This window comes from Pristiophorus japonicus, chromosome 3, assembly GCF_044704955.1.
Source record: "Pristiophorus japonicus isolate sPriJap1 chromosome 3, sPriJap1.hap1, whole genome shotgun sequence".
In the NCBI taxonomy this organism is placed as follows: Eukaryota; Metazoa; Chordata; class Chondrichthyes; family Pristiophoridae; genus Pristiophorus; species Pristiophorus japonicus.
The window spans coordinates 307,301,958-307,325,024 of NC_091979.1; the positions used below are offsets into that span (position 1 = coordinate 307,301,958).

General features: G+C 48.0%; 1 protein-coding gene across 2 annotated transcripts in view; it reads right to left on the reverse strand.

The window, feature by feature from the left end:
• Positions 1–23,067, reverse strand: part of LOC139260353 (protein bicaudal C homolog 1-like) — a 376,023-nt gene that overhangs the window by 263,700 nt on the left and 89,256 nt on the right. For both annotated transcript variants that reach the window (XM_070876873.1, XM_070876872.1), the window contains exon 2: positions 11,798–11,844. In XM_070876873.1, coding sequence (XP_070732974.1) covers positions 11,798–11,844 — 47 coding nt within the window. The remainder of the gene's footprint in view (positions 1–11,797; positions 11,845–23,067) is intronic.

A 23,067-nucleotide genomic window follows, 5' to 3' on the forward strand; every position in this document is an offset into this window, starting at 1 on the left:
TAGATAAATGAGATGATGCACTTTGGTAGGAAACAGAGCAACATCACCTACACTGTAGAAAATAAGAAACTGAATGGGGTACAAGAGCAAAGGGTTCGAGGGATACAGGTGAACAAATCATTAAAAGCAGCAAAGCAATCAAAAATGCTAACAAAGCACTGGGATTTATATTGAGTATAGAATTCAAAAGTAGTGAAATTATGTTAAACTTGTATAGGACCCTGATCAGACCAGATTTCGAGTATTGTGCACAGTTCGGGTCTCCATACTGTAAACAGGACGTAGAAGCACTGGTAGAAAGTGCAAAAGCGATTTACAATGATGGTTTCAGATTGCAACTATCAGGAACGATTGAACAGGTCAGGCTTTTTTTCCTATAGAAAAGTGAAGACATAGAGGTGACCTGATAGAGGTTTTTTAAATGATGAATAGGGTAGATGTGACCAGATTGTTTCTGCTCCTGGGAGAAATCAAAACTAGGGGGCATAAATACAAGATAGTTACTAAAAAATCCATTAGGTCTGCACTCAGAGTGGTTAGAATGTGGAACTCTCGACCACAGGAAGTGGTTGATCCAAATAGCTTGGATGGTTTCAAAAGGAAAGTAGATGAGTGCACGAGAGAAAAGAGAATATAAAGATATGCTGAAAGACTGAGATGAGGTAGATGGAACGGGAGGTGACTTATGTGGAGTATAAGCACCAGCAGACTATAGTTGGGTTGAATTGCTTGTTTCGTATCCATCCTGCCACTGCCCCTTTAATCACAAGGGTTTTAACATTTGCTAACAAGTTTATTATTTGGTACTTTATGAAAGTCCATATACATAACATCAACCCTCTCCATATTTCATCGAAGAACTCAAACCAGTTAGTCAAACACGATCTGGTTTTAACAAATCCATGCTGGCTGCCATCGATTAACCCTTATTTTTCCAAATGACAATTAATTTTGTTCTGGATTATTGTCTTTCAATTTTATTTAATTATTGACATAGTGAATGTTAATGATGTCCTCGAGGGAATGGCTTAGACCTACATAGCATTCAGCCCTGTGATGACATCAATGAGCCATCCAGCTTGTATTCACATAAAAGTCACCAGGACATGGGACAGATTTTCCTGTTCCTGAGTCTGAACATATTACATCGGAGATACAGCACAGAAACAGGCCATTCCCCCAACCAGTCCATGCCGCCGTTTATGCCCTACTCGAGCCTCCTCCCATCCTTCCTCATCTAAATCTATCAGCATAACCCTGTAGTCCCTTCTCTCTCATGTTTATCTAGCTTCCACTTAGATGCATCGGTGCTATTCGCCTCAACTATTCCCTGTGGTAACTAGTTCCACATAACAACATAACAACATAATAGCAGGAGTAACATAGAAACATAGAAAATAAGTGCAAGAGTAGGTCATTCAGCCCTTCGAGCCTGCACCATTCAATATCATGGCTGATCCTGCAACTTCAGTACCCCATTCCTGCTTTCTCTCCATACCCCTTGATTCCTTTAGCCGTAAGGACCACATCTAACTCCCTTTTGAATATATCTAACAAACTGGCCCCAACAACTTTCTGTGCTAGAGAATTCCACATGCCCACAACTCAGTGAAGAAGTTTCTTCTATCTCGGTCCTAAATGGCTTACCCCTTATCCTTAGACTGTGACCCCTGGTTCTGGACTTCCCCAACATCGGGAACATTCCTGCATCTCCGCCATTTAATACGATCATGGCTGATCTGATCATGGATTCAGCTCCACTTCCCTGCCCGCTCCCATAACCCTTTATTCCCTTATCGCTCAAAAATCTGTCTACCTCCATCTTAAATATATTCAATGACCCAGCCTCCACAGCTCTCTGGGGCAGAGAATTTCATAGATTTACAACCCTCGGAGAAAAAATTCTTCATCTCAATTTTAAATGGGCGGCCCCTTATTCTGAGACTATGTGCCCTAGTTTTAGTTTCCCTATGAGTGGAAATATCCACTCTGCATCCAGCTTGTCGAGCCCCTTCATTATCTTATGTGTTTCGATAACATCTCTCATTCTTCTGAACTCCAATGAGTAGAGGCCCAACCTACTCAACCTAACTTCATAAGTCATCTCCCTCATCTCCAGAACCTTTTCTCTATAGCCTCCAATGCAAGTATATCCTTCCCTTAAATACTGAGACCAAAACTGTAGGCAGTACTCCAGGTGTGGCCTCACCAATACCCTGTACAGTTGTAGCAGGACTGCTCTGCTTTTATACTCTATCCCTCTTGCAATAAAAGCCAACATTCCATTTGCCTTCCTGATTACTTGCTGTACCTGCATACTAACTTTTGTGTTTCATGCACAGGGACCCCCAGGTCCTTCTGTACTGAAGCCCTCTGCAATTTTTCTCCATTTAAATTATAATCTGCTTTTCAATTTTTTTTTGCCAAAGTTAATAACCTCACATTTTCCCACATTATACTCCATCTGCCACATTTTTGTCCATTCACTGAGCCTGTCTATATCCCTTTGCAGATTTTTTGTGTCCTCACAATTTGCTTTCCCACCATCTTTGTATCATCAGCAAACTTGGCTACATTACACTCGGTCCCTTCATCCAAGTCATTAATATAGATTGTAAATAGTTGAGAACCCAGCTCCGATCCTGTGGCACCCCACTAGTTACTGTTTGCCAACTGGAAAATGACCCATTTATCCCGACTCTCTAACAGAAAACCGTTAGCCAATCCTCAATCCATGCTAATATATTACCCCTAACCCCGTGAACTTTTATCTTGTGCAGTAACCTTTTATGTGGCACCTTATCGAATGCCTTCTGGAAATCCAAATACACCACATCCACTGGATCCCCCTTATCCATCCTTTTCATTACATCCTCAAAGAACTCCAGCAAATTTGTCAAACATGATTTCCCTTTCATAAAACCATGCTGACTCTGCTTGACTGAATTATGCTTTTCCAAATGTCTCGCTACTGCCTCCTTAATAATGGATTCCAGCATTTTCCTAACAACAGATGTTAAGCTAACTGGTCTATAGTTTCCTGCTTTCTGTCTGCCTCCTTTTTAAAATAGGGGCGTTACATTTGCGGTTTTCCAATCGGCTGGGACCTCCCCAAAATCCAGTGAAATTTGGTAAATTACAACCAATGCATCCACTATTTCTGCAGCCACTTCTTTTAGGACCCTAGGATGTAAGCCATCAAGTCTAGGGGACTTGTCCACCTTTAGTCCCATTATTTTACCGAGTACTACTTCATTGGTGATAGTGATTGTATCAAGTTCCTCCCTCCCTATAGCCCCTTAATTATTCTGTATTGGGATGTTTTTAGTGTCTTCTACTGTGAAGACCGATACAAACTATTTGTTCAATGTCTCTGCCATTTCCCTGTTCGAGAAAAAGCTTCTCATTGAGTCACTGAGCAACGCGTATAAACATTACCCGGAAGATCATCCATCTCCTCGTGAGAAAAAAAACCAGAGAGACAGTTCTTGACCAGCTTGGCAGTGTCGAGGGCGATGGAAGACTCCAGACGCACCATGACCTTTTCAAAACGTTGACCTTTGAAGTGTTCAAACTGCGGGACCCTCCCATGCATCATGATCACACTGTGAGAGCACTTCAAAATTAACCTCATTAAAAGGATAGTCAGACATGCAGTGCATTACTATTTGGATTCTGCCAAATGGGTGCTTTGCTACTAGCAACAGAGTTGGCTCTTTCGAGATTCCTATAGTCATTTACACTCAGGGAAGGGAAGAGAGAAGGAAAAAGGATTGTAATAAACCAAAGCATGTGTCAAATCAGGGACTTTAAATGAGAACCGAACGGTGGCTGATGTGAGGAAGCCTTCAGAGACACTCTTAGGTGGTTTCCCCACTGGGTGAGTGCTATCACACGACAGTGTATTTTCAATTCATACCGCTACGACTGAATTATAGGATGATCAGAGATGGAGTGTTATGTTATGTGCTGAATCTAGCCGGCCTCTCTTTTAAAATAAATAATTAAATTGCTTTTACAGGGCAGACTTGGTAATTGCCACTTTAATATAAGGCAATGAGTTCTGAATTTCAATAAGATGTGTTTCGTGATTAAACAGCCATACTCAGCAACCCTCACAGCTCTTAAATGTCTATGCGGTTTCCATAGTAAACACCTAGTCCTTGAAGTAGGGGAGAATGCACAAGGGGTTTATTGGCTCTCCTTTAACCATCGGAATTTCTGGGAAGGCGATTCCCAGAAGCTTATTTCTCCAGACAAGTTACTTTGATAAATTCCACATAAAAGGAGAAATGCTCCCCAACAGCTACCCTTGTATGGAATGCTGGCGTTTATTCAGGGTTCCTCGGATCGATTCTACACTTGTCGCAAATAAGCTTCTTTCCCTCCAAGAAATGTACCAAAACATATAACTTCCCCAAAAGCACCAGTCGAGTGGCGCTGGGAGCCTTCGATTAGTACCATTTCTCAACACGTCCACTTCCTCGTGCCTCTTGAATTTTAAACATGTTGCAAGAGCAGGATTCTCAACTCATTACTGAGCCCTGGCTAAATGATCTAGAATCGGTCAACAATGCGACAGTGGGCCGTGTGGGGCTTACAATAAATGAGTAGGTGGTTAAAATTTCAAATTACGTGCAAATGATATTAATGTGGAGAGACTAAGGAAGCTGGGATTGTTGCTCTTAGGAGCAGAGATGGTTAACAGGAGGATTTAATAGATTAGTCGTATTCCCTAGAATTTAGAAGATTAAGAGTTTATCTGATCAAAGTTAAAGATATTACGGGTAACTCTCTGGTGTGGGACTTGAAACTACAACCTCGGACTCACAAGCGCAAGTACTGCCATTGAGCCATTTAAAAAGGATGACTGAAATATAGAGAAAAGATGGAAAAAAAGGGACCAGGTATGTCCTGGTTAAAGCAGTTTTGATGCAACTGAGTTGCTTGCTAGGTCACTGCAGAGGGCAGTTAAGAGTCAATCACCTGAGTGCGGGACTGCAGTCACATATAGGCCAAACCAGGCAAGGACAGCAGGTTTCCTTTGCTTAAAAAGGACACTCGTGAACCAGTTGGGTTTTTACAACAAGCTTCATCGTCACTTTTACTGACAAGTGTTCAGTGGTGTGGGGGTAATATTCCAGTTGCAACATTCTACTCCTAATGTCTGAGAAGCATTATCAAATGTAAGCACCGTTATTCCAGGGTCACAGTGCATGAGCACAAGCAAGTCAAGCAGCTGGCCAAGGAGGAGAAGATTTCTCGGAACCAGCCGAAGGGTTGATCACCCCAAAGTATTCGATCTGAATTTAAAAACATACCCTGTGAAACACAAACCCTTTAAATCCATAATAAACTGATAAATCCATGTAATTCATAGAATCATACAGCACAGAAGGAGGCCATTCGGCCCATTGAGCCTGTGTCGGCTCTTTGAAAGAGTTACCCAATTCGGACCACTCACCGCCTGTGTCCCCATAGCAGTGCAATTTTTTCCTTTTAATATATCACTCACATATACACACACATACATGCAATTCCCTTTAGAAAGCTACTACTGAATCCGTTTCCACCACCCTTGATAATGAGGAAGAAAGCTGCGGACTGCAGGAAGATATCAGGTGGGCGGAACAGTGGCAAATGGAATTTAATCCGGAGAAGGTGTAAGGTAATGCATTTGGGGAGGGCTAACAATGAAAGGGAATACACATTAAATGGTAGGACACTGAGAAGTGTAGAGAAACAAAGGGACCTGGGAGTGCATGTCCACAGATTCGTGAAGGTAGCAGGCCAGGTAGATAAGGTGGTTAAGAAGGCATACGGAATGCTGGCCTTTATTAGCTGAGGCATAGAATACAAGAGCAGGGAGGTTATGCTTGAACTGTATAAAACACTAGTTAGGCCACAGCTGGAGCACTGTGTGCAGTTTTGGTCACATTACAGGAAGGGTGAATTTATAATGGGGAGCAAAGAAATGGCAGTCCAATTGAACAAATACTTTGGTTCTGTCCTCATGAAGGAAGACACAAATATCTTTCCGGAAATACTAGGGGACCAAGGGTCTAGTGAGAAGGAGGAACTGAAGGAAATTCTTATTAGTCAGGAAATTGTGTTAGGGAAATTGATGGGATTGACAGCCAATACATCCCCAGGACCTGATAGTCTGCATCCGAGTGTACTTCAGGAAGTGGCCCTAGAAATAGTGGATGCATTGTTGATCATTTTCCAACATTCTATTGACTCTGGATCAGTTCCTGTGGATTGGAGGGTAGCTAATGTAACACCACTTTTTTAAAAAAGGAGGGAGAGAAAACAGGGAATTATAGACCAGTTAGTCTGACATCAGTAGTGGGGAAAATGTTGGAATCAATTATTAAAGATGTAATAGCAGCGCATTTGGAAAGCAGTGATGGGATCGGTCCAAGTCAACATGAATTTATGAAAGGGAAATCATGCTTGACAAATCTTCTAGAATTTTTTGAGGATGTAACTGGTAGACAAGGGAGAACCAGTGGATGTGGTGTATTTGGACTTTCAAAAGGCTTTTGACAAGGTCCCACACAAGAGATTAGTGTGCAAAATTAATGCACATGGTATTGGGGGTAATGTATTGACATGGATAGAGAACTGGTTGGCAGACAGGAAGCAAAGAGTAGGAATAAACAGGTCCTTTTCAGAATGACAGGCAGTGACTAGTGGGATACCGCAAGGTTCAGTGCTGAGATCCTAGCTATTTACAGTATGCATTAATGATTTAGACGAAGGAGTTGAATGTAATATCTCCAAGTTTGCAGATGACACTAAACTGGGTGGCAGTGAGAAGGATGCTAAGAGGCTGCAGGGTGACTTGGACAGGTAGATGCAGTATAATACAGAAAATGTGAGGTTATCCACTTTGGTGGCAAAAACAGGAAGGCAGAATATTTTCTGAATGGTGACATTAGGAAAAGGGGGGGTGCAACGAGACCTAGGTGTCATGGTACATCAGGAATTGAAGGTAGGCATGCAGGTACAGCAGGCGATGAAGGCGGAAAATGGCATGTTGGCCTTCATAGTAAGAGGATTTGAGTATAGGAGCAGGGAGGTCTTACTGCAGTTGTACAGGGCCTTGGTGAGGCCACACCTTGAATATTGTGTATAGTTTTGGTCTCCTAATCTGAGGAAGGACATTCTTGCTATTGAGGGAGTGCAGCGAAGATTCACCAGACTGATTCCTGGGATGGCAGGACTGACATATGAAGAAAGACTGGATTGACGAGGCTTATGTTCACTGGAATGTAGAAGAATGAGAGGGGATCTCATAGAAACATAAAATTCTAAAGGGATTGGACAGGTTGGATGCAGGAAGAATGTTCCCGATGTTGGGGAAATCCAGAACCAGGGGTCACAATCTAAGGATTAGGGGTAAGCTATTTAGGACTGAGATGAGGAGAAACTTCTTCATTCAGAGAATTGTGAACCTGTGGAATTCTCTACCACAGAAAGTTGTTCAGGCCAGTTTGTTAAATATATTCAAAAGGAAGTTAGATGTGGCCCTTACGGCTAAAGGGATCAGGGGGTTTGGAGAGAAAGCACAAATGGGGTACTGAAGTTGCAAAAATGAACGGCCATGATCATATTGAATGGTGGTGCAGGCTCAAAGAGCCAAATGGCCTACTCCTGGCACCTATTTTCTATGTTTCTGTGGGGTCAAGTTCCGGTCGCCCGCTAGAACGCCGCACATCGGAGAGGCCCGCCTAATTCATAGAACAAAAATTGCGCCGAATACTTACCTCGCGACTCTCAGATAGCTGGAGGCCCATTTCCACCTCGGCGCTGCGCAGCAGGAGCTGCTGGGGGCGGAGCTACAGCCCTGCGCCAAAAACAGTGCCGGCAGCTGCACGCGTGCACAGTGGAGGCTGCGCGCGTGCGCAGTCGCTGCCGGCGTCCTGTCTCCGGGGGCGACGAGCCTATCCCGGGCTGAAGGGACGTCGCCCCTATCCCCGGCCGAATGGCCTGCGCATCTTACCTCGGCGGCGGGGCCCGCCCGCCCGGCCTCTCGCTGGGGGCGAGCCCCGCCCGAAGAGTCGGCGGCGTCGGCAGCCTGGCATCGGCTGCATGCGGGACCCGCCCGAAGTCCTCGGCGGGGCCCGGCTTCTTCATCATCTTCTCTCTCTTTCTCCCTCCCCCCACCTCCCCATCATCTTCCCTTCCATGTTAACCACGGCCGAGGGGAATCCTCGGTTGAGGAAAAAGGAAGACATGTCAGAGATACTAGTGTGAAAGGTGATGTCGTCAGAGTAGATGTGACGGAGGCGGAGAAACTGGGAGAATGGAATGGAGTCCAAACAGGATGTGGGGTGGGAGGAAGTGTAGTTCAGGTAGCTGTGGGAGTCAGTGGGCTAATAGAGGACACTGGTTGAAAGCCTATTCCCAGAGATGGAGACCGAAGTCGAGGAAGGGAAGAGTCGGAGATGGACCGTGTGAAGGTGAGGGAAGGGTGGAAATTGGATGCAAAGTGAATGAAATTTTCTAATTCAGGGCGACAGCAGGGACAGCACCGATATAGTCATCAACGTACTGGAAGAAGAGGTGAGGGAGGGGACCCGAGTAGGACTGGAACAAAGAATCTTCCACATATCCCATGAAAAGGCAGGCATAGCGAGGACCCATGTGGGTTCCCATAGCAACACCTTTAATTTGGAGGCAGTGAGTGGAGTTAAAGGAGAAGTTGTCCAATGTGAGAACAGGTTCAGCCAGACGGAGGAGGTTGGTGGTGGATGGGGATTGTTTGGGCCTCTGCTCGAGGAAGAAGCAGAGCGCCCTCGGGCTATCCTGGTGGGGGATGGAAGTGTAAAGGGATTGGACGTCCATGGTGAAAAGGAGACGGTTGGGGCTGGGAAACTGGAAACTGTTAAAGTGACAAAGGGCATCGGAGGAGTCGCGGATGTAGGTGGGAAGAGAGTGCACATAGGGACAAATAGAGTCGAGATAGGAAGAAATAAGTTCCGTGGGGCAAGAAGAGGCCGAAACGATGGGTCTATCGGGGCAGTCCTGATGGTGAATCTTGGGAAGGAGGTAGGACCATAAGGCCATCATCCCTTTTGTCTCTCTAATCTCGCCTGTCTTCCACCCTATCACAGACCTTCCCTTTTGTTCTTTCCTCCCCTCCCCCTTTCAGTGCTCATTAAGAATCTGTTCTTTCCAAACACTCTCCAGTCCTGAAGGGTCGCAGACTCAAAACATTAACTCTGTTTCCTGACCTGCTGAGATTCCCAGCATTTTCTGTTTTTATTCCAGATTCCAGCATCCGCAGTATTTTGCTTTTGTGTTAAATTGCTAGGAACTGGTTAGGCCTCAGTTGGAGTATTCTGTCCAGTTCTGGGCTCTAGTCTTTAGGAAGAAGGGTGCAGAGGAGATTTACTCGAATGGTACCGGGTAGGAAGGAGTTCAGTTATGTGGAGAGACTGGGGTTGGTCTCAACCTTACAGCAGAGAAGGTTAAAGGGAGATTTTTTTTTTAAAAAGAGGTGTTCAAAATCATAAAGCCTTTTGGTAGAATATATAGGAGGATAGTAACTTTCAAAAGAGAATTGTGTGTGTGTGTGTGTGAGAGAGATATGGAGAAACTGTTTCCACTAGCAGGTGGTTCGGTAATGAAGGTAATTGACAAAAGAACCAGATGAGAAGAAATGTTTTTACGCAGCGAGTTGTTGTGATCTATAATGCACAGCTTAGAATCATAGAAATTTACAGCTCGGAAGGAGGCCATTTCGGCCCATCGTGTCTGTGCCGGCCAACAAGAGACTATCCAGCCTCATCCCACTTTCCAGCTCTAGGTCTATAACCCTGTAGGTTACAGCACTTCAAGTGCACATCCAAGTACTTTTTAAAATGTGGTGAGGGCTTCTGCCTCTACCACCCTTTCAGGCAGTGAGTTCCAGACCCCCACCACCCTCTGGGCGAAGATATTTCCCCTCAAATCCCTTCTAAACCAATTACTTTAAATTTATGCCCCCTGGTTGTTGACCCCTCTGCTAAGGGAAATAGACCCTTTCTATCCATATATCTGGGCCCCTCAGAATTTTATGCACCTCAATGAGGTCGCCCCTCAGCCTCCTCTGTTCCAAAGAAAACAAACCCAGCCTATCCAATCTGTCCTCATAGCTAAGATTCTCCACTCCCGGCAACATCCTCGTAAATCTCCTCTGTACCCTCTCCAGTGCAATTATGTCCTTCCTGTAATGCAGTGACCAGAACTGCACACAGTACTCCAAGCTGTGGCCTAACCAGTGTTTTATACAGTTCAAGCATAAACCCCCCTGCTCTTGTATTCTATGCCTCGGCTAATAAAGGCAAGCATTCCGTATGCCTTCTTAACCACCTTATCCACCTGGCCTGCTACTTTCGGATTTGTGGACATGCACTCCCAGGTCCCTTTGTTCCTCTACACTTCTGTGTCCTGCCATTTAATGTGTATTCCCTTGCCTCGTTAGCCCTCCCCAAATGCATTACCTCACAGTTTCTCCGGATGAAATCCCATTTGCCACTGTTCTGCCCACCTGATATCTTCCTGCAGTCTGCAGCTTTCTTCCTCATTATCGAGGAAACAGATTCAATCTCCACAGATGTTGCCTGACCCGCTGAGGTGTCCAGCATTTTCTGTTGTTATTCCTAGCAATTTAATACCAGCATTGCCGCTTTAAGATTCTTGCTCTCCCGCAATGTTTCATAAATTTACTCATCTGTTGACCATATTTACACATTTTCTTGAAGAACAACACATTCCACACTTGTTTCAGTGACTATACCGCTCCATCTTTATACCATCTGTGCCTGAAACCTCACAGGCAGCTGATTTTTTTTAATTAAAAACGGAAAGACTCCATTTCACACCCAGGATTATTCTTTGAATGATGGGCAGAAAAATAAATCTTCCTTTCGGATTTGGGTCTTCTGTGAGGACCCACTTTATCAACTAACTGATGGGCGACTGACTGCTGGGATCCTGGAGAAGGGGTGTACGTACAGGGGACTGCAAGTGAGGATCGACTCATGGAAAGTATGCGTCAGCAGAAAGAAGAATCGTAAGGTCATTTCCAAATGCAGTACACTACGAAACATGCACATTCATGGGAGCTGCCCTCAAACGATTTCTAAAGGCATCCCACCAGAATGATTTAAGGGCACCATCTAAGGTGGGCGAAGTTCCCTGCGCCCAGTTTGGGGCACATCATTTGCATTATATTAAAGTTTAGTGCCGGGACGGGAAGTGCCACCTCCAGCATGGAATTGGCCTCTTTGGGGCAAACACACGTGTGGGGCGGTAACCGGGTGTTCGCAGGGCGCGACTCTCGGCGCAACGCTGACATGCCGCGTGACGTCATCCCCTGCTTTTTAAAAAGGGCAGGGTCGCTATGAGCTCTGCAGCCGCTTCAGTGGCGACCGCTGGGCCACCAGGGAGGGTGTTAGCCGGGCCAGCGGCCTGGCACCCAAGAGGGATGCTGGTCGGCATGTTGGCGGCCTGGCCACACCAGCGGCCGCCATTGTCGGGCCGACTGAAAAGTTGGCCGACAGAAAAAAGATGGCAGCAGTGTCGCTACCACCTCCCCTTTAAGGATGGCTGGGGTTGGGTGGGGGGGGGGGGGGGTTGGGGGGTTCGGGTGTTAGAGGTTGGGGTTCCTTACAGTGCTGAGCTTATGGCTCAACTATCTTTCCAAATTGGCTTGAAGTAAACTGCACGACTATACTATCTGCTGTGAGAACCAATGCCACCACTAGACCACCACTTTTGAGGGGACTGAGCCACAATACAGTACCTTCTGGAAGAAGTCTTCCCCACTTTTGCCTTTTCCTTCAGCAGCAGCTGTAAAATAAAATGTTCAGGGTCAAACATACACCGATATACTTATATACTTCAAACACACACACACACACACACAAACTAGGGAATTCGCAAATTGAACTGTTCAGCGGCATTTTTATATAAATCTTGTGTCAATAAAATTAACAGGTGCTCTCATCCCCTTTTCTGATTGGTTGCTGTCAAGCACATGCTTTGCAGGATCCAATCGAATGCACTATTCTACCAACTGCAGCCCGAGAAGTGCACTCCTCCTTAAGCACCCTCGGGCCCCACCCCCACCCCCGATCGCCCCCCCCTCAACAATTCTCAGGCGTCACCCCCAAGTAATCCCCGCCCGCACCTTCCATGTACTCCCCAACCGCCGCCACACCCCCCCCCCCACCCCGTGCACTCTCCAACCCTCCCACCCCACACCCTCCGTGTACCCCCCAACACCCCCCCCCGACCCCTGTGCACTCTCCAACCCTCCCACCCCACACCCTCCGTGTACCCCCCAACAGACCCCCCCCGACCCCTGTGCACTCTCCAACCCTCCCACCCCACACCCTCCGTGTACCCCCCAACACCTCCCCCGACCCCTGTGCACTCTCCAACCCTCCCACCCCACACCCTCCGTGTACCCCCCAATACCCCCCCGACCCCTGTGCACTCTCCAACCCTCCCACCCCACACCCTCCGTGTACCCCCCAACAGACCCCCCCCGACCCCTGTGCACTCTCCAACCCTCCCACCCCACACCCTCCGTGTACCCCCCAATACCCCCCCGACCCCTGTGCACTCTCCAACCCTCCCACCCCGCACCCTCCGTGTACCCCCCAACACCCCCCCCGACCCCTGTGCACTCTCCAACCCTCCCACCCCGCACCCTCCGTGTACCCCCCAACCCCTGTGCACTCTCCAACCCTCCCACCCCACACCCTCCGTGTACCCCCCAACACCCCCCCCGACCCCTGTGCACTCTCCAACCCTCCCACCCCGCACCCTCCGTGTACCCCCCAACCCCTGTGCACTCTCCAACCCTCCCACCCCACACCCTCCGTGTACCCCCCAACACCCCCCCGACCCCTGTGCACTCTCCAACCCTCCCACCCCGCACCCTCCGTGTACCCTCCAACACCTCCCCCCACCCCCTGTGCACTCTCCAACCCTCCCACCCCGCACCCTCCGTGTACCCCCCAACACCTCCCCCCACCCCCTGTGCACTCTCCAACCCTCCTACCCCACACCCTCCGTGTACCCCCCAACACCTCCCCCCACCCCCTGTGCACTCTCCAACCCTCCCACCCCGCACCCTCCGTGTACCCCCCAACACCTCCCCCCCACCCCCCATACCCCTCCACTAGCAAGTGTGACCAAGCGGCCTGGAGCGAGGGAGACACACCAGGGTGGAACTGGGCCGCTGACCTGTCCCAGTGTTTACACGCACACTTCTCGAAAGGGGGAGCAGGAAACGTGGCTGCTTTTTCTTTGTCCACTTCACCTGAGCCAGAGTTGCGGAGGAAGATTGTATGAACCCCACCCCCGACAGGTGCACAGACGGAGATCTGTTAAAACCCGAATCTGGCACCTTTGCGATCTGTACAGCTCATTATTCACCTCCAAATTCTTCCAGGCAACTATTTTAAATCCTTACTTCAATTGTTGCTTCACAAATGTTACTTCCATTTGTCACTTTTTGATCTATGCCTGGTATATAAATAACATTGCACAGATCTATTCATCAGGATTCAATTATTATTGGTATGTGATGGACTTCTGGTCCAGCATCACGAATAGATGTTCCGTGCCACAGCTCAGATACAGGAAGAACAACATTTGTACAACTGTATGAAATTTACCACAAGCACTTTTTCTGCTGTTCATTCTGACCAAGTCAAAAGTACGTGGAGGGTGGAGTGGAGGGGGGGGAAAAAAGAGTAAAGAAATTTTACAGCGAAAGCAACTGGAATGGAGAGTGGGGGGGGGGGGGGGGGGTGGTGAAGAGAAGAGAAACTATAGAATCTTTTAAAAGTAGGAATAATATTCTGCGAAATAGGAACCATAAATTAGTGGGCAGCAGATTGTGCTTAGCTCAGGAATGTTATATAATGGGAATGAATAGGAAGTGATCTGCTCCAATGGAATTCTATACTTGGATCAAATATCTGTTTATCTGAGCTCAACTGAACACTCTCCTTTAATGTGTAACATGCTCCCCCCAAGGTATACACTGGACCAGACTGCCCCGAAAACATCAGTGCTGTAGTTTTGGTTTGGGATATACTAATATACGGACAATGATGGACAGGAAACGACCCTCTGGCCCATCCAGTCTGTCCCCACAATTGAGATACTTTGTGTATCACAATCAGTGCACTCCCCACCCAAAACCACAAGATCTCCTAGGTGGTGGGGGGGGGAAAACAACATTCTGGGAAATTCATCAAAAAAATGAAGGCAAGGGACTCGGGCAAATGTGGAACTTAACGTATCATTCGATTTGACCCGAATGACCATCGAAGTATACCATTTATTTTCCACATGAAAGTCAGAGAGAGAGAGAGAGAGACCAATTATCAGGCGAAGAGCACATCTCACGCAGCACAAACCAACCTCCGTGTCAGTCTCTTGCAGCGCAAGTTAGAAGCATTTTGGGCAGCAACAGTTTCACCTAGAGACCATTAACACTTGAATCTCTTTGGAAACCATTGAATACGCCCAGAACGCCTGCTTGCTAGAGGGAGTGACATGACAGAAGAAAACATTGAGGCCAGTTGAATTCATCTGCGGGACGGACAAAGAGGCAAACTGTTTGCTTGACAGGAAAAGGGGTAAACTGCATTAATTTAGCCAAAATGTATCCTGTGATAATTGGTGTGTTGTCAGGTGCGGTTTCCTATGTTTGACTGAATTATTCTGGCAGAAGCAGGTCTGTTGCATCCTGTAGTCCTTGGGCTGTCATGATCAGAGTAAAAAGCCGAGAGCCTCCCATCAGTCATGGCATCACTCGTGCCTGGACACTGAAAACACCAACAAGTACACCTAGTCTAAAAGACTTGCATTTATATCATCATCATAGGTATTGTGTTCCGAACACACATGAGGCTGCACACAGGGAGGTTAAAGTAACAGTGACCTCAGTCTTTATTAAGACAATCCAGAGTGAGGAACAGGCCTTAGGGGCTGGCTTATATACAGTGCTCCCAAGGGATGCTGGGATCCCTTGGGACTTCAGGGGATGAGCTCCCTGGTGGTGGAACATGGGAGTGCATGCTTTACAGATACACAACATCACTTCAACCCCCCCAAAGTCAAAGTGAAAACTATTTACAAGGTGAGGCGGTCGGGAGCCTTTCTTTCCCTGGTGGACCGCCTCGGTACAAATGTCAGTTCTGGTGTGTTGGCTGTGCCCTCGCTGGGCTGGCGTGTTGTTGACCCTGCTAGGTGAGCTTGGCCTTGCTGGACTGTTGGGCGTGATGGGTTCAATTTCCTGGTCCGGCGTGGTGTCGTTGATCATTTGGGTGGGTGTTGTGGGCTCGAAAAAGGAGGTGTCTGCTGTGGGTTGTTCAGGGCAGTCTGTGAACCGCAGCCTTGTTTGGTCCAGGTGCTTTCTGCAAATTTGTCCATTGTCGAGTTTGACTACAAACACCCTGCTCCCTTCTTTAGTTATCACTATGCCAGTGATCCACTTGGGACCATGTCCATAGTTTAGCACATACACAGGGTCATTCAGATCAATTTCCCGTGACACAGTGGCGCGACCATTGTTTACATTTTGTTGCTGTCGCCTGCTCTCTACCTGATCATGCAGGTTGGGGTGAACCAGTGAGAGTCTGATTTTAAGTGTCCTTTTCATGAGTAGCTCAGCCGGGGGCACCCCTGTGAGCGAGTGGGTTCTCGTGCAGTAGCTGAGCAGAACTCAGGACAGGCGGGTTTGGAGTGAGCCTTCTGTGACTCGTTTAAGGCTCTGTTTGATGGTTTGTACGGCCCGCTCTGCCTGCCTATTGGAGGCTGAGGTGACATGTTTGATCCCATTGCGGGTCATGAATTCTTTAAATTAGGCACTGGTGAAACATGGCCGTTGTCACTGACCAGTATGTCAGGCAGGCCGTGGGTGGCAAACATGGCCCTCAGGCTTTCAATGGTGGCGGTGGCGGTGCTTCCCGACATTATTTCACATTCAATCCATTCTGAAAAAGCATCCACCACCACCAGGAACACTTTACCGAGAAACGGGCCCGCATAGTCGACATGGATCCTTGACCATGGTCTGGAAGGCCAGGACCACAAACTTAGTGGTGCCTCTCTGGGCGCGTTGCGCAACTGAGCACATACGCTGCATTGCCGTACACAGGACTCGAAGTCAGAGTCGATACTGGGCCACCACACGTGGGATCTGGCTATCGCTTTCATCATTTCTATACTCGGGTGTGTGCTGTGGAGATCCGAGATCTCCCTGCCCTTTTTTGGTAGCAATACACAGTTACCCCACAACAGGCAGTCTGTCTGAATGGACAGTTCGCCCTTTCGCCGCTGGAACGGCTTGATTGGCTCTTGCATTTCAACGGGGATGCTGGCTCAGCTCCCATGCAGTACACAGTATTTTACTAAGGACAGCAGAGGATCTTGGCTGGTCCAAGCCCTAATCTGGCGGGCCGTAACAGATGATTTATCATTTTCAAACGCTTCCATGACCATCAACAAGTCTGCGGGCTGCGCTACCATCAACAAGTTTGCAGGCTGCGCCATTTCCACCCCCGTGGTGGGCAATGGTAGCTGACTGAGAGCTTCCGCACAATTCTCGGTGCCTGGTCTGTGGCGGATGGGATAGTTATATGCTGAAAGCGCGAGTGCCCACCTTTGTATGTGGGCTGAGGCATTAGTATTTATCCTCTTGTTTTCAGCGAACAGGGATGTGAGGGGCTTGTGATTGGTTTCCAGCTCAAATTTGAGGCCAAATAGCTATTGATGCATTTTCTTTACCCTGAACACACACGCTAATGCCTCTTTCTCAATTATGCTGTAGGCCCTCTCGGCCTTAGACAAGCTCCTGGAAGCATAGGCGACAGGTTGCAACTTCCCCGCAACGTTAGCTTGTTGTAATACACACCCGACTCCGTACGATGACGCGACACATGCTAGCACAAGTTTTTTACACTGGTTATACAATACAAGTAGCTTGTTGGAGCATAAAATATTTCTGGCTTTCTCAAAAGCAATTACTTGTTTTTTTTTCCCCATACCCAGTTCTCACCTTTGTGCAATAACACATGTAGGGGCTCTAAAAGGGTGCTTAACCTTGGTAGGAAGTTACCAAAATAGTTGAGGAGTCCCAGGAACGACCGCAGCTCCGTGACGTTCTGTGGCCTGCACACGTTCCTGATAGCCTCTGCTTGGCGTCTGTGGGCCGAATGCCGTCCGCCGCGATCTTTCTCCCCAAAAACTCCACTTCTGTTGCCATGAAGACGCATTTCCACCTCTTCAGCCGCAGCCCTACGCGATCCAGTCACTGGAGGACCTCCTCCAGGTTTTGGAGGTGCTCGGCGGTGTCCCAACCCGTGACCAATATGTCGTCGTGAAAGACCACCGTGTGTGGTACCGACTTTGAATAGGCTCTCCATGTTTCTCTGGAAGATCGCTGCAGCCGACCGAATTCCAAACGGGTGTCTGTTGTAGATTAACAGTCCCTTGTGCGTGCTGATGCAGGTGAGGCCCTTCGAAGACTCCTCCAGCTCCTGCGTCATGTTGGCCGAAGTCAGGTCGAGCTTGGTGAACGTCTTGCCTCCTGCCAGCGTTGCAAATAGGTCGTCTGCCTTAGGTAGCGGGTATTGGTCCTGTAGCGAGAAACGATTAATAGTTACTTTATAATCGCTGCAAATCCTGACCGTGCCATCACTTTTGAATACTGGAACAATCAGGCTGGCCCACTCGCTGAATTCCACTGGGGAGATGATGCCCTCGCGTTGCAGCCTGTCCAGCTCGATTTCCACTCTCTCCCTCATCATGAGGTACCGCTCGCGCCTTGTGGTGAATGGGTCATGCCTCTGGGACCAAGTGGATCCGCAGCTTCGACCTGGAAAAGTTTCCAATGCCTGGCTCAAAAAGGGAAGGAAATTTGTTTAGAACCTGGGTACATGAGGCCTCATCGACATGTGATAGCGCTTGGACGTCATCCCAGTTCCAGTGGATTTTGCCCAGCCAGCTCCTTCCAAGCAGTGTGGGGCCATCACCCGGGACAATCCAAAGTGGCAGTTCATGCACCGTGCCCTCGTAGCTAACCTTGACCATGGTGCTGCCCAGGACAGTGATAAGCTCTTTGGTGTACGCTCTCAGTTTCGTGTGGATGGGGCTCAGGGCTGGTCTGAATGTCTTGTTGCACCACAGTCTCTCGAACATCTTTTTACTCATGATGGATTGGCTAGCGCCAGTGTCCAGTTCCATGGCTACGAATAAACCATTCAATTTTACGTTTAGCATTATAGGTGGACATTTCGTCAAAAATGTGTGCACCCCGTATACTTCAGCAACTGCCTCCTCTCTGAGGCTCGAAATTGCTTTGATCCACCATGGACTGATCTTCCTCTGCCACGTGGTGGTTAGCAGGTTTTGCAGAGCTTGCAGCTCGTTGGAGGTGCTCCATTGTTCCACAGCTCTTCCAAACATACCCTTTGAAGCGGCATGAATAGGCTGAATGGAAGCCTCCACAACGTCAACAAGGTGTGAATTGCCTTGCATTCATCCTTTGTTGCGGAATCTGAGTCATATGGGTCACCTGAGGCCTGCTGGCAGTTGCAGACTCGTGGGTTCTGCCCTGTACATTTCTGCTCGCAAACACAGTTCCAGTTAATTTATGAACATTGCTAGCACTTGTGTGCTGAGAGATTTGTTTGCTGTTATCACTGGTGGACATAAACGCCTGTGCTTTCGCAATGGCCTTACGGAGGTTCGGTGTCTCTACAGTCAAAAGTTTTCATAGGATGGTCTCGTGGCCAATGCCCAGTACAAAAAAGTCTCTGAGCATTTACTCCAGGTAGCCATCAAACTCACATTGTCCTGAAAGTCGCCTTAGCTCAGCGACGTAGCTCGCCACTTACTGACCTTCAGATCACTGGCACGTTTAGAACCGATACCTCGCCATCAGAACGCTGTCCCTCAGGTTAAGATGCTCCCGAACCATATGACTTATATGACTTATCTGTGGGTTTCACTGGAGCCAGAAGACTCTTCATGAGGCTGTAGGTCGGTGCCCCACAGACCGTGAGGAGGACCGCTCTCCTTTTTGCAGCGCTTCCTTCTCCGTCCAGCTCGATGGCTACAAAGTACTGGTCTAGCCGTTTGTCATAGGCTTCCCAGTCCTCACCCTCCGAGAACTTCTCCAGGATGCCCACAGTTTGCTGCATCTTTGCGTCGCCAGTTGTTGTGTTCCTAACACAGATGAGGCTGCACACAGGGAGGTTAAAGTAACAGTGACCTCAGTCTTTAATAAGACACTGCAGAGTGAGGAACAGGCCTTAGGGGCCGGCTTATATATAATGCTCCCAAGGGATGCTGGGATCCCTTGGGACTTCAGGGGATGAGCTTCCTGGTGGCGGAACATGGGAGTGCATGCTTTACAGATACACAACAATAGGCAGTCCCTCGAATCAAGGATGACTTGCTTCCGTGCCAAAAAGGGATGAGTTCACAGGTGTTTAAATGAAGGATCTAATATTCCAGATCCCAAATTACATCTTGGAGGGTGGAAGATGCCTGTGCATGGATTTTTTTAACGTGTGGTGGCCGTTGCACACCAACCACCACACGGGCTTGACAGAGCTAGGTCTTGGTCCAGTGGCAAGGATTACCCAAGACGTCTGGAGACCAGGCTCTGCTGCACGGACCGAGTGAACTGAAAAGGGTTTACTGTGATTGAAAGGCTGCATTAGAGGGAGCAGCGTGCAGTGGCACGGTCCCAGCCTGCAAGACCATCAGCAGGCCGGGGCCATCAGAGGGAGCAGCGTGCGGGGGCATACCACTGCAGGAGGGCGACGGCTGTGAAGCCAGGTCGCTGATTGCAGTGCGGGCAGGCACAGCACGAGGGGCGAAGGAGCAAGAGTTTGTTGAAGGAAGTGACCGGGGCCCAGGAGAGGTGGGAGTCTGAGGCCCAGAAGGGGCAAGGGCCCAGGGGCAGCACAGGCTAGCCCACACTGCATTTATATAGCCTCTTATACGACTACTAGACGTCCCAAAGCGCTTTACAGCCAATGAAGTACTTTTAAAGTGCAGTCACTGTTGTAATGTAGGAAACACGGCAGCCAAATTGCGCACAGCAGCAATGTGATAATGACCAATGCTTTTTGTTTAAAAGTGATGTTGATTGAGTGATAAACATTGGCCAGGACATCGGGGATCACTCCCGCGCTCTTAAGCGACTGTCTGGAAAAACAGCAGTGACAATTGCTGGTAGTTTACAGTGGAGATCACTGCAGATCTAAACCAAGAGCGACAAAACAACAACTTCTTTAACATAGTGAAACGTCCCAAGGCGCTTTTCGGTCCCCACCACCAACTGCGTTCCCGAGCCACTGACTCCATCCCTCTTCCCAACTTCTGTTGGAGGCTGAACCACACTTCGCAACCTTGGTGTCATATTTGACCCTGAAATGAGCTTTCGACCACATATCGGCAGAATAACTAAGACAGCCCATTTCCACCTTCATAACATCGCTTGCCTCAGCTCATCCACTGCTGAAACCCTCATCCATGCGTTTGTTACCTCTAGACTTGACTATTCCAACACACTCCTGGCTGGCCTCCCACATTCCACCCTCCGTAAACTAGAGGTGATCCAAAATTCGGCTGCCCATGTCCTAACTCACACCAAGTCCTGCTCACCCATCACCCCTGTGTTCGTTGACCTACACTGGCTTCCGGTTAAGCAACGCCTGAATTTCAAAATTCTCATCCTTATTCTCAAATCCCTACATGGCCCTTGCCCCTCCCTATCTCTGTAATCTCTTCCAGCCCCTCCAATTCTTCCCTCTTGAGCATCCCTGATTATAATCACTCAACCATTGGTGGCCGTGCCTTCTGTTTCCGAGGCCCCAAGCTCTGGAACTCCCTGCCTAAACCTCTCCATCCCTCCACCTCTCTTTTCTCCTTTAAGACACTCCTTGAAACCTCGCTCTCTGACCAGTCACCTTCACTAATTTCTCCTTATGCAGCTCGGTGCCAAATTGTTTTGTCTCATAATACTCCTGTGAAGCACCTTGGGACGTTTCACTACGTTCAAGGCGCTATATAAATATAAGTTGTTGTTAAGAGTCAATCACATTGGTGCGGGACTGGAGTTACACACAGGCCCAGACGCGGTAAGGACGGCAGCTTTCCTTCCCGAAAGGACATCAGTGAACCAGTTGGGTTTTTACGACAATCCAACAGCTTCATGGCCACAGCTATTTCCAGATTTTTAAAACTGAATTCAAATTCTCAAACTGGCCATGGTGGACAGTTATCTGCATTATTAGTCCAAGCCTCTGGACTACTGGCCCAGTAACACAACCACTACACTACCGTACCTTCCTTCAGAGAAGTGCAACAAGAACGGACTTGCATTTAAAAAGTGCCTTTCACTATCCCAGAACATTACAAAGTTTTTTTTGCAGGCAGTGAATTACTTTGGAAATGCAGTCACTGTTGTGATGTAGGAAACTTGGCAGCCGATTTTCACACAGGAAGCTCCCACTAACAACGGTGTGATGATAGAAACATAGAAACTAGGAGCAGTAGTAGGCCATTCGGTCTTTCGAGCCTGCACTGCCATTCAATATGACCATGGCTGATCCTCTATCTGAACATGATATTCCCGCTTTTTCCCCATGTCCCTTGATGCCTTTTGTTTCTAGAAATCTATCCATCTCCCTCTTAAATATATTCAGTGATTGGCCTCCACAGGTTCATCACCCTCTGAGTGAAAACATTTCTCCTCATCTCAGTCCTAAATTTCCTACCCCGTAACCTGAGACTGTGACCCCTTGTTCTAGACTTCCCAGCCAGAAGAAACAGCCTCTCCGCAATCAGTCTATCCAACCCAGTCAGAATTTTATACGTTTCAATGCAATCCATAGAAACATAGAAAATAGGTGCAGGAGTAGGCCATTCAGCCCTTCGAACCTGCACCACCATTCAATATAATCATGGCTGATCATTCCCTCAGTACCCCTTTCCTGCTTTCTCTCCATACCCCTTGATCCCCTTAGCCCTAAGGGCCATATCTAACTCCCTCTTGAATATATCCAATGAACTGGCATCAACAACTCTCTGCGGTAGGGAATTCCACAAGTTAACAACTCAGTGAAGAAGTTTCTCCTCATCTCAGTCCTAAATGGCCTACTCCTCATCCTAAGACTGTGTCTCGTGGTTCTGGACTTCCCAACAACGGGAACGTTCTACCCGCATCTAACCTGTCCCCTTCCGTCAGAATCTTATATGTTTCTATGAGATCCCCACTCATCCTTCTAAACTCCAATGTATAAAGGCCCAGTTGATCCAGTCTCTCCTCATATGTCAGTCCAGCCATCCCGGGAATCAGTCTGGTGAACCTTCGCTGCACTCCCTCAATAGCAAGAATGTCCTTCCTCAGATTAGGAAACCAAAACTGAACACAATATTCCAGGTGAGGCCTCACCAAGGTCCTGTACAACTACAGTAAGACCTTCCTGCTCCTATACTCAAATCCGCTAGCTATGAAGGCAAACATACCATTTGCCTTCTTCACCGTCTGCTGTACCTGTATGCCAACTTTCAATGACTGATGTACCATGACACCCAGGTCTCGTTGCACCTCCTCTTCCTAATCTGCCACCATTCAGATAATATTCTGTCTTCACGTTTTTGCCCCCAAAGTGGATAACCTCACATTTATCCACATTATACTGCATCTGCCATGCATTTGCCCACTCACCTAACCTGTCCAAGTCACCCTGCAGCCTCCTCGCATCCCCCTCACAGCTCACATCACCACCCAGTTTAGTGTCATCTGCAAACTTGGATATATTACACTCAATTCCTTCATCCAAATCATTAAAGTATATTGTAAAGAGCTGGGGTCCCAGCACGGAGCCCTGCGGCACTCCACTAGTCACTGCCTGCCATTCTGAAAAGGACCCGTTTATCCCGATTCTCTGCTTCCTGTCTGCCAACCAGTTCTCTGTCCACGTCAGTCTATTACCCCCAATACCATGTGCTTTGATTTTGCACACCAAT